Source organism: Primulina eburnea, chromosome 13, assembly GCF_022965805.1.
Source record: "Primulina eburnea isolate SZY01 chromosome 13, ASM2296580v1, whole genome shotgun sequence".
Taxonomy (NCBI): domain Eukaryota; kingdom Viridiplantae; phylum Streptophyta; class Magnoliopsida; order Lamiales; family Gesneriaceae; genus Primulina; species Primulina eburnea.
In genome coordinates, this window is record NC_133113.1 from 19,908,548 (window position 1) to 19,926,463 (window position 17,916).

The following is a 17,916-nucleotide window of genomic DNA, read 5'->3' on the forward strand; positions in this document are numbered from 1 at the left end:
TTTAATTAATGTACAATTTTTATGTTTATCACACCTCCCAACCAGCTTATTGCTAGTCCCTAGCAATTTAAGCGTTAATAGCAATACAAAACATATTGATTAATTTAAATAGAAATGTAATCAAAACTATCTAAGTGTTTAAATTAAATTTGAAAACTGTCAAAGTTATATTAAGATCATCATAATTATAACTTATGAAATAATTTGAGATGATCAATTCAAAGCTTATTTCAGGTAGTTATATGTACACGGCCTTCAGAAATTCCTAGTAAGAGTCTCAACTCCATATCCTCACAGGTTAATAAATGTTTCAATTTATGGCAACGATTTCTCTCATGGAGTTGGAATACAGATAAATGCTCAAAAAAATGATTTACAGAATGCAGACAGACAAACGAGCCAAACTAATCAAAAGATAGAAAATCCATTGATTCAAAATCTAGTTGTTCTTATTATATATTTTTTCCTGATATATATATATATATATATTTTTTCATAACATCATGGAATCAGACTAAGTTTATGCTTCTTGACCACATATTTATTTAATTTTTACAATAAATTTCTCTCTCTCTTTTTTTTTTTCTTATGAGAGATATATAGGTCGTAGCATATAACTTAAAAATTACATAGATCTTCAATATCTTTCTTTTTGTATTTTTCTCCTGTTTTTTTTTCAGAAAATATCATTTTTTTTTTCAAAATAAGAACTCAAGATCTAAACAATAGATAGTCTCTCTCATGATCAATAAAGGCTCGAAAGCTGTTTTCTCATTCCTCTCCACTCACTCACAAAATATGTGTGAGTTCAAAATTTTAGGCACTCTTATAAGTTATATCTTGGGCCATATACTTTAATACCTGATTTTACCACAATGGTTAATCACTCAAAAATATTTCAAAAATCATATTTTTATATTGATCAGAATATTAAAATTGACTTTTTTTTCAAATAAAAATGTAAACATTCTTAAATAGATTAATGCATGTTCTAATTTAAATCTTTCAAACATGTAGTGTATGACATTTTTGCAAAAATTACTAAGATACAAACAATAAACATGATTTTATTTTAAAATAGTATATATTTTTATTTTTTTATTTTTAAATTTTTTTTAAGTTTGTTCTCCCCCAATCAGAATATGACATTGTCCCTAATGTCAAAATAACTATTAATGAGCAATGATTGTGGAACTTCTCCTCTTAATCGGACCTTAGCTTCTATTACAAGACGAATATCTTCTGGAATTCCTTTTTGCATTAGCAATCTCAATCTTTCACACCTTTTTGCATAAATTTTTCTTAGAACATTTTCAGAAACAGAGGGAAAATATTTACAAATTTTTGAGAGAATTTCATCCATTTTGAAAATAAAAGAAATGATTTTTTTTATTTTTGTATCAGCAATTGTGGGAAACTGATTTAACCGACTATGAGAGTCACGGAGTACCGTTATCCGACATTTAACCGGGAAAATAAAAGATTAAGAAAACCGGAAATAAAAACAAACAAACTTAAATGCAACACCAAAAAAATAAAAAAAAAATCAAGGATCAGAAAGAGAAATAAACTCTTCTTGAAAGATTTCATTTTCTAAAAATGGTTTAAACCTTTGTCCATTTACTTTAAAAATATCGCCATTTATAGGATTTTCAATATCCACAGCTCCATAAGTATACACATGCTTTACAACATATGGGCATGTTCATCTTGATCGTAATTTTCCTAGGAATATGTGAAGTCGATAATTATAAAGCAAAACTTTTTTACCAATCTCAAAAGAATTTCTAAGAATTGTTTTGTCATGAAATGATTTGATTTTTGCTTTATAAATCCTTGAATTCTCATACGCGTCATTTCTGAGTTCATCAAGTTCATTAAGTTGCAATTTACGCAATTTTTTGGCATCATCCATGCTTGAATTTAATGTTTTGATCGCCCAATAAGCTTTATGTTCCAATTCCACAAGCAAATGACAATGTTTTCCATAAACCAACCTATAGGGAGATATATTCAATGATGTTTTAAAAGCTGTTCGATATGCCCAAAGTGCATCATTAAGTCGCATAGACCAATCTTTTCTATTTGAGTTAACAGTTTTTTCCAAAAATTGCTTTATCTCCCTATTAGCTAATTCAACTTGTCCATTTGTTTGAGGATGATAAGGAGTAGTTATTTTATGAGTAATACCATATTTTTTCATTGATGAAGCAAATAGTTTATTAACAAAGTGAGTTCCCCCATCACTTATCATGGCTCGAGAAATTCCAAATCTACTAAAAATATTTTCTTTCAAAAATTTGATGACGATTTTATGATCATTTGTTCGACATGGAATTGCCTCTATCCATTTGGAAATATAATCAACTGCAACTAAAATATACAAGTATCCAAACGACGGTGGAAAAGGTCCCATAAAATCAATTCCCCAACAGTCAAAGATTTCAATTTCAATGATAGGATTCAAAGGCATCATGTTTTTTTTTTTTGAAATCGCACCCAATTTTTGACAATTTTCACAGAACTTGCAGATTTCGTGGGTGTCTTTAAACAAAGTGAGCCAATAAAATCCACACTGAAATATTTTTGCAGCCGTTTTCTTTGAAGAAAAATGTCCTCCACATGCTTCTGAATGACAAAATTTAATGACACTACTTACCTCATTGTTGGGTATGCAACGTCGAAAAATTTGATCTGGACAATACTTGAACAGATACGGATCATCCCAATAAAAGTTTTTTACCTCATTCAAAAATTTTCTTTTATCTTAGGAACTCCATTGCAGTGGCATTTTTCCTGTCACAAGAAAATTTACTATGTTAGCAAACCAAGGTGTAGTAGTAACTGAAAATAAATGTTCATCAGGAAAATTATCGTTAATTGGTGTCATTTCACAACATGATCCTGTTACTAGTCTCGATAAATGATCGGCTACGACATTCTCGGTTCCTTTTTTATCTTTGATCACAATGTCAAATTTTTGGAGAAACAAAATCCATCGTATCAGTCGTGGCTTTGCATCCTGTTTGGTCAACAAATATCTAATAGCAAAATGATCAGTAAACACAATATTCATTGATCCAATCAAATAAGAACGAAATTTATCTAATGCAAATGTTACAGCAAGTTGTAATGCCCGAATTTTGATATAATATGGCAGTAGTTGTGATGGTTCTTGGCTTTAAGATATGGTATGAATGGTAATGAATGTTATAGAATTGAATAGATAATGGATGGGTGGAATCAAAGGTTGAAGTTGAGCTAAATAGGTAATGGACGTGCAGAAACGGTATGAAAAATGTGACAGTAGTTGTGGTTTTTAACATAATGTTTTGTCTATTGATCCAATTGATGTGAGGAATTTTTCATTAGAAAGATAAGACATAAGGCTAAAACTTTGTAGTTTTGAGTTTTGTTCAAATCATTAGGGAAGACGAGCCAAAAGCGCCCCGAAGTGTGTCGTGTGTATCGTCGTTCCTAAAATGACACATGTTGGGAGAATGGGCATAACTTTTTACTCAGAGCTCCAAATGATCTGAAATTTTGGGAGAAGAAAGCCACGACATAGGGCTACAACCTTTTAGTTTACCACCTTTCCTAATTCCGAAGGGAAGAGGCGTTTCTGAAGCAATCTTTGAGGTGGCTGTGCGCAGAGTGGCGCCCGAGCGGTAATCTTTGACCGCCCGAGCGCGCCCCGTTCTGAAATTTTGAGTTTTGGGCAGTAAGTTCGGCGCTAGGGCGGTGATATGTGACCGCTCGAGCGCCCAGCAAGTTGAAAAACGTGTTTTGGTGTTTGGGAAGGCATAAAATCGAATGGGATCATTGTTTTACTCATTTTCCTTCTCCTTCTCTTTTCTCTATCGGTTTAGAGCTAGGGTTCTTCATTTTTCTTTTCATCTTCTAATTATTCTTAAATCTATTGGAGATTTGTTCAAGAAAAATATGAAATAAGTATAGATTTGTGATCCTCTCTTCAAAATCTTCAAGATGTGGTAAGTATTTCTCAATTCTATTCAAGTTTGGATATGGGTTGAAGTTAGAATTGATATTTGAGTTGATATTTGAGATATTGAGATGTTGGAGATGTTGTAATTGTGTTGGTTTGAATTTAAAATGGAATTGAAGCCAATGGCAAAGTAAAGGAGCTAACTCTTTGGCACGTACGTCACGTGTTTGACAAAATGATTCAATGAATGTTTTTATGGCATATTACGGTTAAGAAATTTAAGGATCTTGATTCGAAGCAGTATTGAATTAATTATGAATTTTGTACAGAAACAGCTCTGTTTTGATAAGTGATCCGAGTTCTTGAGTTATAGTAGATTTCAGAGGTTCAAGACTTCTCACCTACACATTTCGATCTTCCTTTGGTAATATTTGAAAGGTATGTTACGGTCGGTAACATACAAGGTAAAAGTATCATTTTTATTTTAAATTGAAAATCCGATGGCTTGATGAATTATTTGTGATTTGTTGATGATTGATCTTTTGAGATGAGCTTATTATGATATTGACTTGATAAGATTGAAATGCATCATTGCATTGCATATTGAGCCACTTTTTGATTCAGATTTGATATGGCGGAGTTAGCCTTGATTTATTGATTTGTTGGACGTATGGGGCTATAGTTGAGTTGGCATAGTGTATGCGGAGGTCGCTGCTATGGCCTGAACACTCTCTATAGGCGCACCATAGTCTTGGGATTGTAAAACACAGCACCCCACCCCGAGCGGATGAGTCGGTGGATGTTGCTGGGTGATTCTATTCCCTTGGGTACCCTATGACCAGATGATTCACTTGATCTTGAGATTTATTGATAGCCCACAGCTTTTGATCATGCATTGCATTATATTGCATCTCTATGAATTGTATATGAGATATTTGAAATTTTAATTCTCATATGTTATTGATTGTATCATACTGGGTTTATACTCACCGGCATGTCGGCTACCTCTTGTTTTTATGTGCTTGACGGTAGGTGAGGCGAGGCTTGGGATGCCAGAGTCCAGCTCCAGGCGAGGAGATACGAGTTAGAGTGGGATTCTCGGGTCTTAGGAGCTATGTGATGATGTTTGGATTTCTTTGGTTCACTAATTTATTTTGGCATTTAAAAATTTTATTTCAAACATTTGAGACATTTAAATTATTCTGACGATGTTTATGTCAGTTTGTGAACAAGAAATTATGTATTTTATTAAATCGTTTGGTTTGATACATTTAAAATTATTAGTATTAGATATCAGACCCGGGGCCCCACATTAGGTGGTATCAGAGCGTAAGATATTTGGGAACAGGGTAGATCGAGTCAGTTCGAATTGCTTGATCATGAGATATATTTGCTATTATTTCCATTGTGCTATAATGTGAAATACATGATTTAAATTGAGATATTATATTATTGAGCTTTATTCGAGATTTTTGAGATTATTGAGTCTCGAGAGCCAGAGATGATTGATACAAGATTGAGATGATTGTGATTTTGTGATTTTATCTGTGTTTGATCTATTTTATATCAGACATGGCTACTCGAGGTAGAGGTCGTGGTAGACCTAGACAGGAGATACCAGTGGCACAAGATCAGGGAAGTGCTACTCATACTCAGATGGATATAACTCCGACTCCGATGGAGATACTGTTAGCCAGAACCCACCGATGTTGAAGGGTACCGAGAATGCATTAGAGTGTGAGAATTGGTTGGAGAATATAGATCAATTATTTGAATCTCTTGAGTATCCAGATGATCGTAGAATAAAATTAGTTGTTCATCAGTTATTGGATGTTGCTAAGAGTTGGTGGATCATGACAAAGAAAGCTTTAGAGGGTCGAGGTACGATTGTTACCTGGGATATTTTTAAATCTGAATTTTATCAGCGTTTCTTTCCTACTTCTTACAAGAAAGATAGGGGAGCCGAGTTTGCAAATTTAAAGCAGGGAAATCTGAATATTGAGGACTATGTTGCTAAGTTCTCGAATTTACTGAGATTTGCTCCTCATGTAGCATCCGATGAAGAAGCTAAGGCCGATCATTTCATTAATGGTCTTAATCCGGATATATTTACCCTGGTTAATACTGGAAGGCCTAACACTTTTGCTGAGGCTCTTGATCGAGCCAAGGGAGCTGAAACTGGAATCATTAGGCAGAGAGGTTCTCAATATTCACAAAGACCCCAATAGCCACCGTTTCGACAGCAGTTCAGACAGGGTAATACTGGTGGTAACACTGGCAACATAAGAGAGAGCAGTTCAAGGCTAGAGGCAAACAATTTAAGAGGCATGGAAGTAATTTTTCGAGTTCTAGTGGATCGAGACAGTCTGGTTCAGTTCAGAGCACTGGTTATTCAGGCCCGACTTATGGTCAGTGCGGTGGTGGACATTATACCGATCAGTGTAGAGGAATCTCGGGAACTTGCCACTTGTGTCACCATGTGGGACACTATGCTCGAGTGTGTCCTAACCGTGGCAGTGAAATATCTCAGAGTGGGGGATCATCGAGACAGATACCTCACCAGAATCGTCAGACCCCTACAGTTCATTCTTATCAGCCATCAAACCGGACAGATCAGAACAAACAGAGTGGTTGCCACAGGGTAGGACAGCCACCAAGACAGCAGGCTAGAGTTTTTGCACTCACTGAGGATGAGGCACATAATGCTCCAGATAATGTTATTGCAGGTAATTGTTTTCTCTCACGTTATCCTGCTTATGTTTTGATGGATACTGGTGCATCACATACTTTCATATCTGAGCACTTTGTGACATTGCATTCGTTGCATTCTATACCATTATCATCTACCTTATCTATTTCTACTCCACTGGGCAAAGTGATGAGGTCAGCTGAAATGATAAGTGGTTGTGAATTTCGTTATGAGAATAATTTCATTGAGCTTGATTGTATTATATTGGAGATGTCTGATTTTGACTGCATAGGTTGTATTGACATGTTGACAAGATACAAGGCTACTGTAGATTGTTTTCAGAAGGTTGTTAAGTTTAAGCCTGATATGACAGATCTCTGGACATTCTATGGTAAGGGTTCTCGAGCTAAGATTCCTTTGATATCTGTTTTGTCCATGACTCGTTTGTTGCAGAAAGAAGCCGAATGTTTCTTGGTTTATGCGATTGATATTTCAAGGTCAGTACCTAAATTGGCAGATATTCCAATTGTTAGTGAATTTTCAGATGTATTTCCAGATGAAATTCCAGGATTTCCTCCAGTCCGAGAGGTTGAGTTCAACATTGAGTTGATGCCAGGTACACAGCCTATTTCTAGAGCTCCTTATAGGATGTCGCCAATTGAACTGAAGGAACTAAAGGAACAACTTGAGGATTTATTGGCTAAAGGATATATAAGACCAAGTGTTTCACCTTGGGGTGCTCCGGTTTTATTCGTGAAGAAGAAAGATGGGTCTATGAGGCTTTGTGTCGATTATAGACAGTTGAATAAAGCCACAGTAAAGAATAAGTATCCTTTGCCAAGGATTGATGATCTCTTTGACCAGTTGCAGGGTTCTTCAGTATATTCTAAGATTGATTTAAGATCCGGATATCATCAGTTAAGAGTTAGAGAGGCAGATGTGCCTAAGACCGCTTTTCGTACCAGGTATGGGCATTTTGAATTTTTGGTTATGCCTTTTGGGTTGACCAATGCACCTGCGGTATTTATGGATTTGATGAACCGTGTGTTTCAACGGTATATAGATCAGTTTGTTGTGATCTTCATTGATGATATTCTTATTTATTAAAAATCTGAAATTGAGCATGTCGAACACTTGAGAGTTGTACTGCAGATTTTGAGAACTGAAAAGTTGTATGCTAAATTATCGAAATGCGAGTTTTGGTTGGATAGAGTGGTTTTCCTTGGACATGTGATTTCAAGTGCAGGTATATCAGTTGATCCGAGTAAAGTTGAGGCATTCATCAATTGGTCTAGACCGACATCAGTTCCTGAGGTACGTAGTTTTATGGGTTTGGCAGGCTATTATCGCAGATTTATTGAAGGATTCTCACAGATTGCGAGGCCAATTACCCAGCTGACACAAAAGAATGCACCATTTATTTGGTCGCAAGCTTGTGAGGCTAGTTTTGTTGAACTTAAGAAGAGATTAACTACTGCTCCAGTTCTGACTATTCCATCAGGTGTAGGAGGATTTACAGTGCACACTGATGCTTCACATCAGGGATTGGGTTGTGTTTTAATGCAGCATGGCCGTGTTGTTGCCTATGCTTCACGACAGTTGAAGCCACATGAGTCTAGATATCCAGTGCATGACTTGGAATTAGCAGCAGTGGTTTTTGCCCTAAAGATTTGGCGTCACTACTTGTATGGTGAGACATTTGAGATATTCACTGATCATAAGAGTTTGAAATACCTCTTTTCACAAGCAGAGCCGAACATGAGACAGAGACGTTGGTTAGACTTGTTGAAAGACTATGATTGCGAAATAAAATATTATCCAGGAAAGTCTAATGCAGCAGCCGATGCTTTGAGCAGAAAAGTATGTAATATGTCCTTGATCACTAGCAGTGTATCTAATTTAGTAGAAGAATGTTGTCTTTCTGGTTTGGATTTTGTGGTAGATACTCAACCTGTAAGAGTATTTATGATTCAGGCAGAACCCGAGTTGTTTGTCAAAATTAGAGAGGCCCAAAAGTTAGATCAAAGCATTATGAAATCAGTTGAACTTGTCAAATCAGGACATCAATCAGAATTTCAGGTCAATAATGAGGGTATTTTGTTTGTGAATGATCGTATTGTAGTTCCTGATATTTCAGAGTTGAGGATGCAGATTTTGCGTGATGCTCATTGCAGTAAGTTCAGTGTACACCCTGGAAGTAAAAAAATGTACAATGATTTGAAGAAACAATTTTGGTGGAAAAGAATGAAATCTGACATAGCAGAATTTGTATCTCGTTGTTTGAATCGTCAACAAGTAAAAGCAGAAAGAAAGCGACCAGGAGGTCTTTTGCATAGCCTTAAAGTTCCAGAATGGAAGTGGGATCATATCACGATGGACTTTGTCACGAAATTGCCGAGGTCGTCGAGGGGTTGCGATGCAATTTGGGTTATAGTTGACAGATTAACTAAGTCTTCCGTGTTTCATTCCTTATCAGATGACATATAGACATGATCAGATGGCCAGATTGTACATCAGAGAAGTTTTGAGATTGCATGGTGTTCCTAAATCCATTGTATCAGATCGTGATCCAAGATTTTCTTCTCATTTTTGGCAGAGTTTACAGGAGGCCCTTGGTACTCGTTTGCATTTGAGTACAGCATATCATCCTCAGACAGACGGACAGTTAGAACGTACTATTCAAACATTAGAGGATATGCTGAGAGCTGTAGTGATGGATTTTGGTATTGGTTGGCAGGATTCGTTACCACTCGTTGAGTTTTCTTATAACAACAGTTACCAAGTGAGTATTGGAATGTCACCATTTGAAGCACTATATGGCAGAAAGTGTCGATCTCCTTTGTATTGGGATGATTTATCTGAAGCACCAATTGTAGGACCTGATATGATAAGAGATATGACAGAGAAGGTGAAATTGATTCAGAATCGTATGCGAGCTGCTCAGGATAGGCAGGCTAAGTATGCAAACATCAGGAGAAGACCGCTGATTTTTGAGAAAGGTGACAGAGTTTTTCTTAAAATATCTCCTTTTCGTGGTACAGTTAGATTTGGAAAGAAGGGTAAATTATCACCGAGATTCATAGGTCCGTCTGAGATTTTGGAACGTGTTGGTGATTTGGCTTATAGATTAGCTCTTCCTCGTGCGTTATCAGGTGTTCATAATGTTTTTCATGTGTCCATGTTGAGGAAATATCATCCAGATCCTTCTCATGTACTTCCACCCGATGAGGTTGAGTTAGATCAGAATTTGAGCTACATTGAGAGACCGATTCAGATTCTAGACAGAAAAGATAAACAACTCAGAAATAAATTGATACCATTGGTTAAAGTACAGTGGAACAGACATGGTGTCGAGGAGGCAACTTGGGAATTAGAAGATAAAATGAGACAAAAATATCCAGAGTTATTCAAATGAAGTACGCTTCTATTCTCGGTTTTAATTTCAGTATTGATTATTATATGTTAGACTTGAAAGAGATGATTGATTTCGAGGACGAAATCTATTTTTACAGGGGAGGAATTGTAATGCCCGAATTTTGATATAATATGGCAGTAGTTGTGATGGTTCTTGGCTTTACGATATGGTATGAATGGTAATGAATGTTATAGAATTGAATAGATAATGGATGGGTGGAATCAAAGGTTGAAGTTGAGCTAAATAAGTAATGGACGTGCAGAAACGGTATGAAAAATGTGACAGTAGTTGTTGTTTTTAGCATAATGTTTTGTATATTGATCCAATTGATGTGAGGCCTTTTTCATTAGAAAGATAAGACATAAGGCTATAACTTTGTAGTTTTGAGTTTTGTTCAAATCATTAGGGAAGACGAGCCAAAAGCGTCCCGAAGTGTGTCGTGCGTATCGTCATTCCTAAAATGACACATGTTGGGAGAATGGGCATAACGTTTTACTCAGAGCTCCAAATGATCTGAAATTTTGGGAGAAGAAAGCCACGACATAGGGCTACAACCTTTTAGTTTACCACCTTTCCTAATTCCGAAGGGAAGAGGCGTTTCTGAAGCAATCTTTGAGGTGGCTGTGCGAAGAGTGGCGCCCGAGCGGTAATCTTTGACCGCCCGAGCGCGCCCCGTTCTGAAATTTTGAGTTTTGGGCAGTAAGTTCGGCGCTAGGGCGGTAATATGTGACCGCTCGAGCGCCCAGCAAGTTGAAAAACGTGTTTTGGTGTTTGGGAAGGCATAAAATCGAATGGGATCATTGTTTTACTCATTTTCCTTCTCCTTCTCTTCTCTCTATCGGTTTAGAGCTAGGGTTCTTCATTTTTCCTTTCATCTTCTAATTATTCTTAAATCTATTGGAGATTTGTTCAAGAAAAATATGAAATAAGTATAGATTTGTGATCCTCTCTTCAAAATCTTCAAGATGTGGTAAGTATTTCTCATTTCTATTCAAGTTTGGATATGGGTTGAAGTTAGAATTGATATTTGAGTTGATATTTGAGATATTGAGATGTTGGAGATGTTGTAATTGTGTTGGTTTGAATTTAAAATGGAATCGAAGCCAATGGCAAAGTAAAGGAGCTAACTCTTTGGCACGTACGTCACGTGTTTGACAAAATGATTCAATGAATGTTTTTATGGCATATTACGGTTAAGAAATTTAAGGATCTTGATTCGAAGCAGTATTGAATTAATTATGAATTTTGTACAGAAACAGCTCTGTTTTGATAAGTGATCCGAGTTCTTGAGTTATAGTAGATTTCAGAGGTTCAAGACTTCTCACCTACACATTTCGATCTTCCTTTGGTACTATTTGAAAGGTATGTTACGGTCGGTAACATACGAGATAAAAGTATCATTTTTATTTTAAATTGAAAATCCGATGGCTTGATGAATTATTTGTGATTTGTTGATGATTGATCTTTTGAGATGAGCTTATTATGATATTGACTTGATAAGATTGAAATGCATCATTGCATTGCATATTGAGCCACTTTTTGATTCAGATTTGATATGGCGGAGTTAGCCTTGATTTATTGATTTGTTGGACGTATGGGGCTATAGTTGAGTTGGCATAGTGTATGCGGAGGTCGCTGCTATGGCATGAACACTCTCTATAGGCGCACCATAGTCTTGGGATTGTAAAACACAGCACCCCACCCCGAGCGGATGAGTCGGTGGATGTTGCTGGGTGATTCTATTCCCTTGGGTACCCTATGACCAGATGATTCACTTGATCTTGAGATTTATTGATAGCCCACAGCTTTTGATCATGCATTGCATTATATTGCATCTCTATGAATTGTATATGAGATATTTGAAATTTTAATTCTCATATGTTATTGATTGTATCATACTGGGTTTATACTCACCGGCATGTCGGCTACCTCTTGTTTTTATGTGCTTGACGGTAGGTGAGGCGAGGCTTGGGATGCCAGAGTCCAGCTCCAGGCGAGGAGATACGAGTTAGAGTGGGATTCTCGGGTCTTAGGAGCTATGTGATGATGTTTGGATTTCTTTGGTTCACTAATTTATTTTGGCATTTAAAAATTTTATTTCAAACATTTGAGACATTTAAATTATTCTGACGATGTTTATGTCAGTTTGTGAACAAGAAATTATGTATTTTATTAAATCGTTTGGTTTGATACATTTAAAATTATTAGTATTAGATATCAGACCCGGGGCCCCACATTAGGTGGTATCAGAGCGTAAGATATTTGGGAACAGGGTAGATCGAGTCAGTTCGAATTGCTTGATCATGAGATATATTTGCTATTATTTCCATTGTGCTATAATGTGAAATACATGATTTAAATTGAGATATTATATTATTGAGCTTTATTCGAGATTTTTGAGATTATTGAGTCTCGAGAGCCAGAGATGATTGATACAAGATTGAGATGATTGTGATTTTGTGATTTTATCTGTGTTTGATCTATTTTATATCAGACATGGCTACTCGAGGTAGAGGTCGTGGTAGACCTAGACAGGAGATACCAGTGGCACAAGATCAGGGAAGTGCTACTCATACTCAGATGGATATAACTCCGACTCCGATGGAGATACTGTTAGCCAGAACCCACCGATGTTGAAGGGTACCGAGAATGCATTAGAGTGTGAGAATTGGTTGGAGAATGTAGATCAATTATTTGAATCTCTTGAGTATCCAGATGATCGTAGAATAAAATTAGTTGTTCATCAGTTATTGGATGTTGCTAAGAGTTGGTGGATCATGACAAAGAAAGCTTTAGAGGGTCGAGGTACGATTGTTACCTGGGATATTTTTAAATCTGAATTTTATCAGCGTTTCTTTCCTACTTCTTACAGGAAAGATAGGGGAGCCGAGTTTGCAAATTTAAAGCAGGGAAATCTGAATATTGAGGACTATGTTGCTAAGTTCTCGAATTTACTGAGATTTGCTCCTCATGTAGCATCCGATGAAGAAGCTAAGGCCGATCATTTCATTAATGGTCTTAATCCTGATATATTTACCCCGGTTAATACTGGAAGGCCTAACACTTTTGCTGAGGCTCTTGATCGAGCCAAGGGAGCTGAAACTGGAATCATTAGGCAGAGAGGTTCTCAATATTCACAAAGACCCCAACAGCCACCGTTTCGACAGCAGTTCAGACAGGGTAATACTGGTGGTAACACTGGCAACATAAGAGAGCAGTTCAAGGCTAGAGGCAAACAATTTAAGAGGCATGGAAGTAATTTTTCGAGTTCTAGTGGATCGAGACAGTCTGGTTCAGTTCAGAGCACTGGTTATTCAGGCCCGACTTATGGTCAGTGCGGTGGTAGACATTATACCGATCAGTGTAGAGGAATCTCGGGAACTTGCCACTTGTGTAACCATGTGGGACACTATGCTCGAGTGTGTCCTAACCGTGGCAGTGAAATATCTCAGAGTGGGGGATCATCGAGACAGATACCTCACCAGAATCGTCAGACCCCTACAGTTCATTCTTATCAGCCATCAAACCGGACAGATCAGAACAAACAGAGTGGTTGCCACAGGGTAGGACAGCCACCAAGACAGCAGGCTAGAGTTTTTGCACTCACTGAGGATGAGGCACATAATGCTCCAGATAATGTTATTGCAGGTAATTGTTTTCTCTCACGTTATCCTGCTTATGTTTTGATGGATACTGGTGCATCACATACTTTCATATCTGAGCACTTTGTCACATTGCATTCGTTGCATTCTATACCATTATCATCTACCTTATCTATTTCTACTCCACTGGGCAAAGTGATGAGGTCAGCTGAAATGATAAGTGGTTGTGAATTTCGTTATGAGAATAATTTCATTGAGCTTGATTGTATTATATTGGAGATGTCTGATTTTGACTGCATAGGTTGTATTGACATGTTGACAAGATACAAGGCTACTGTAGATTGTTTTCAGAAGGTTGTTAAGTTTAAGCCTGATATGACAGATCTCTGGACATTCTATGGTAAGGGTTCTCGAGCTAAGATTCCTTTGATATCTGTTTTGTCCATGACTCGTTTGTTGCAGAAAGGAGCCGAATGTTTCTTGGTTTATGCGATTGATATTTCAAGGTCAGTACCTAAATTGGCAGATATTCCAATTGTTAGTGAATTTTCAGATGTATTTCCAGATGAAATTCCAGGATTTCCTCCAGTCCGAGAGGTTGAGTTCAACATTGAGTTGATGCCAGGTACACAGCCTATTTCTAGAGCTCCTTATAGGATGTCGCCAATTGAACTGAAGGAACTAAAGGAACAACTTGAGGATTTATTGGCTAAAGGATATATAAGACCAAGTGTTTCACCTTGGGGTGCTCCGGTTTTATTTGTGAAGAAGAAAGATGGGTCTATGAGGCTTTGTGTCGATTATAGACAGTTGAATAAAGCCACAGTAAAGAATAAGTATCCTTTGCCAAGGATTGATGATCTCTTTGACCAGTTGCAGGGTTCTTCAGTATATTCTAAGATTGATTTAAGATCCGGATATCATCAGTTAAGAGTTAGAGAGGCAGATGTGCCTAAGACCGCTTTTCGTACCAGGTATGGGCATTTTGAATTTTTGGTTATGCCTTTTGGGTTGACCAATGCACCTGCGGTATTTATGGATTTGATGAACCGTGTGTTTCAACGGTATATAGATCAGTTTGTTGTGATCTTCATTGATGATATTCTTATTTATTAAAAATCTGAAATTGAGCATGTCGAACACTTGAGAGTTGTACTGCAGATTTTGAGAACTGAAAAGTTGTATGCTAAATTATCGAAATGCGAGTTTTGGTTGGATAGAGTGGTTTTCCTTGGACATGTGATTTCAAGTGCAGGTATATCAGTTGATCCGAGTAAAGTTGAGGCAGTCATCAATTGGTCTAGACCGACATCAGTTCCTGAGGTACGTAGTTTTATGGGTTTGGCAGGCTATTATCGCAGATTTATTGAAGGATTCTCACAGATTGCGAGGCCAATTACCCAGCTGACACAAAAGAATGCACCATTTATTTGGTCGCAAGCTTGTGAGGCTAGTTTTGTTGAACTTAAGAAGAGATTAACTACTGCTCCAGTTCTGACTATTCCATCAGGTGTAGGAGGATTTACAGTGCACACTGATGCTTCACATCAGGGATTGGGTTGTGTTTTAATGCAGCATGGCCGTGTTGTTGCCTATGCTTCACGACAGTTGAAGCCACATGAGTCTAGATATCCAGTGCATGACTTGGAATTAGCAGCAGTGGTTTTTGCCCTAAAGATTTGGCGTCACTACTTGTATGGTGAGACATTTGAGATATTCACTGATCATAAGAGTTTGAAATACCTCTTTTCACAAGCAGAGCCGAACATGAGACAGAGACGTTGGTTAGACTTGTTGAAAGACTATGATTGCGAAATAAAATATTATCCAGGAAAGTCTAATGCAGCAGCCGATGCTTTGAGCAGAAAAGTATGTAATATGTCCTTGATCACTAGCAGTGTATCTAATTTAGTAGAAGAATGTTGTCTTTCTGGTTTGGATTTTGTGGTAGATACTCAACCTGTAAGAGTATTTATGATTCAGGCAGAACCCGAGTTGTTTGTCAAAATTAGAGAGGCCCAAAAGTTAGATCAAAGCATTATGAAATCAGTTGAACTTGTCAAATCAGGACATCAATCAGAATTTCAGGTCAATAATGAGGGTATTTTGTTTGTGAATGATCGTATTGTAGTTCCTGATATTTCAGAGTTGAGGATGCAGATTTTGCGTGATGCTCATTGCAGTAAGTTCAGTGTACACCCTGGAAGTAAAAAGATGTACAATGATTTGAAGAAACAATTTTGGTGGAAAAGAATGAAATCTGACATAGCAGAATTTGTATCTCGTTGTTTGAATCGTCAACAAGTAAAAGCAGAAAGAAAGCGACCAGGAGGTCTTTTGCATAGCCTTAAAGTTCCAGAATGGAAGTGGGATCATATCACGATGGACTTTGTCACGAAATTGCCGAGGTCGTCGAGGGGTTGCGATGCAATTTGGGTTATAGTTGACAGATTAACTAAGTCTTCGTGTTTCATTCCTTATCAGATGACATATAGACATGATCAGATGGCTAGATTGTACATCAGAGAAGTTTTGAGATTGCATGGTGTTCCTAAATCCATTGTATCAGATCGTGATCCAAGATTTTCTTCTCATTTTTCGCAGAGTTTACAGGAGGCCCTTGGTACTCGTTTGCATTTGAGTACAGCATATCATCCTCAGACAGACGGACAGTTAGAACGTACTATTCAAACATTAGAGGATATGCTGAGAGCTGTAGTGATGGATTTTGGTATTGGTTGGCAGGATTCGTTACCACTCGTTGAGTTTTCTTATAACAACAGTTACCAAGTGAGTATTGGAATGTCACCATTTGAAGCACTATATGGCAGAAAGTGTCGATCTCCTTTGTATTGGGATGATTTATCTGAAGCACCAATTGTAGGACCTGATATGATAAGAGATATGACAGAGAAGGTGAAATAGATTCAGAATCGTATGCGAGCTGCTCAGGATAGGCAGGCTAAGTATGCAAACATCAGGAGAAGACCGCTGATTTTTGAGAAAGGTGACAGAGTTTTTCTTAAAATATCTCCTTTTCGTGGTACAGTTAGATTTGGAAAGAAGGGTAAATTATCACCGAGATTCATAGGTCCGTATGAGATTTTGGAACGTGTTGGTGATTTGGCTTATAGATTAGCTCTTCCTCGTGCGTTATCAGGTGTTCATAATGTTTTTCATGTGTCCATGTTGAGGAAATATCATCCAGATCCTTCTCATGTACTTCCACCCGATGAGGTTGAGTTAGATCAGAATTTGAGCTACATTGAGAGACCGATTCAGATTCTAGACAGAAAAGATAAACAACTCAGAAATAAATTGATACCATTGGTTAAAGTACAGTGGAACAGACATGGTGTCGAGGAGGCAACTTGGGAATTAGAAGATAAAATGAGACAAAAATATCCAGAGTTATTCAAACGAAGTACGCTTCTATTCTCGGTTTTAATTTCAGTATTGATTATTATATGTTAGACTTGAAAGAGATGATTGATTTCGAGGACGAAATCTATTTTTACAGGGGAGGAATTGTAATGCCCGAATTTTGATATAATATGGCAGTAGTTGTGATGGTTCTTGGCTTTACGATATGGTATGAATGGTAATGAATGTTATAGAATTGAATAGATAATGGATGGGTGGAATCAAAGGTTGAAGTTGAGCTAAATAAGTAATGGACGTGCAGAAACGGTATGAAAAATGTGACAGTAGTTGTTGTTTTTAGCATAATGTTTTGTATATTGATCCAATTGATGTGAGGCCTTTTTCATTAGAAAGATAAGACATAAGGCTATAACTTTGTAGTTTTGAGTTTTGTTCAAATCATTAGGGAAGACGAGCCAAAAGCGCCCCGAAGTGTGTCGTGCGTATCGTCGTTCCTAAAATGACACATGTTGGGAGAATGGGCATAACTTTTTACTCAGAGCTCCAAATGATCTGAAATTTTGGGAGAAGAAAGCCACGACATAGGGCTACAACCTTTTAGTTTACCACCTTTCCTAATTCCGAAGGGAAGAGGCGTTTCTGAAGCAATCTTTGAGGTGGCTGTGCGAAGAGTGGCGCCCGAGCGGTAATCTTTGACCGCCCGAGCGCGCCCCGTTCTGAAATTTTGAGTTTTGGGCAGTAAGTTCGGCGCTAGGGCGGTAATATGTGACCGCTCGAGCGCCCAGCAAGTTGAAAAACGTGTTTTGGTGTTTGGGAAGGCATAAAATCAAATGGGATCATTGTTTTACTCATTTTCCTTCTCCTTCTCTTCTCTCTATCG

At 37.4% G+C, this 17,916-nt stretch overlaps 1 protein-coding gene across 1 annotated transcript; it reads left to right on the forward strand.

Annotated features, from left to right (window-relative positions):
* The first annotated feature begins 9,564 nt into the window (after positions 1-9,564).
* LOC140810342 (uncharacterized) lies at positions 9,565-10,050 on the forward strand. The gene has a single exon (XM_073168217.1). It carries the CDS (start codon positions 9,565-9,567, stop codon positions 10,048-10,050), a length of 486 nt encoding a protein of 161 aa, XP_073024318.1.
* Positions 10,051-17,916: the final 7,866 nt, after the last annotated feature.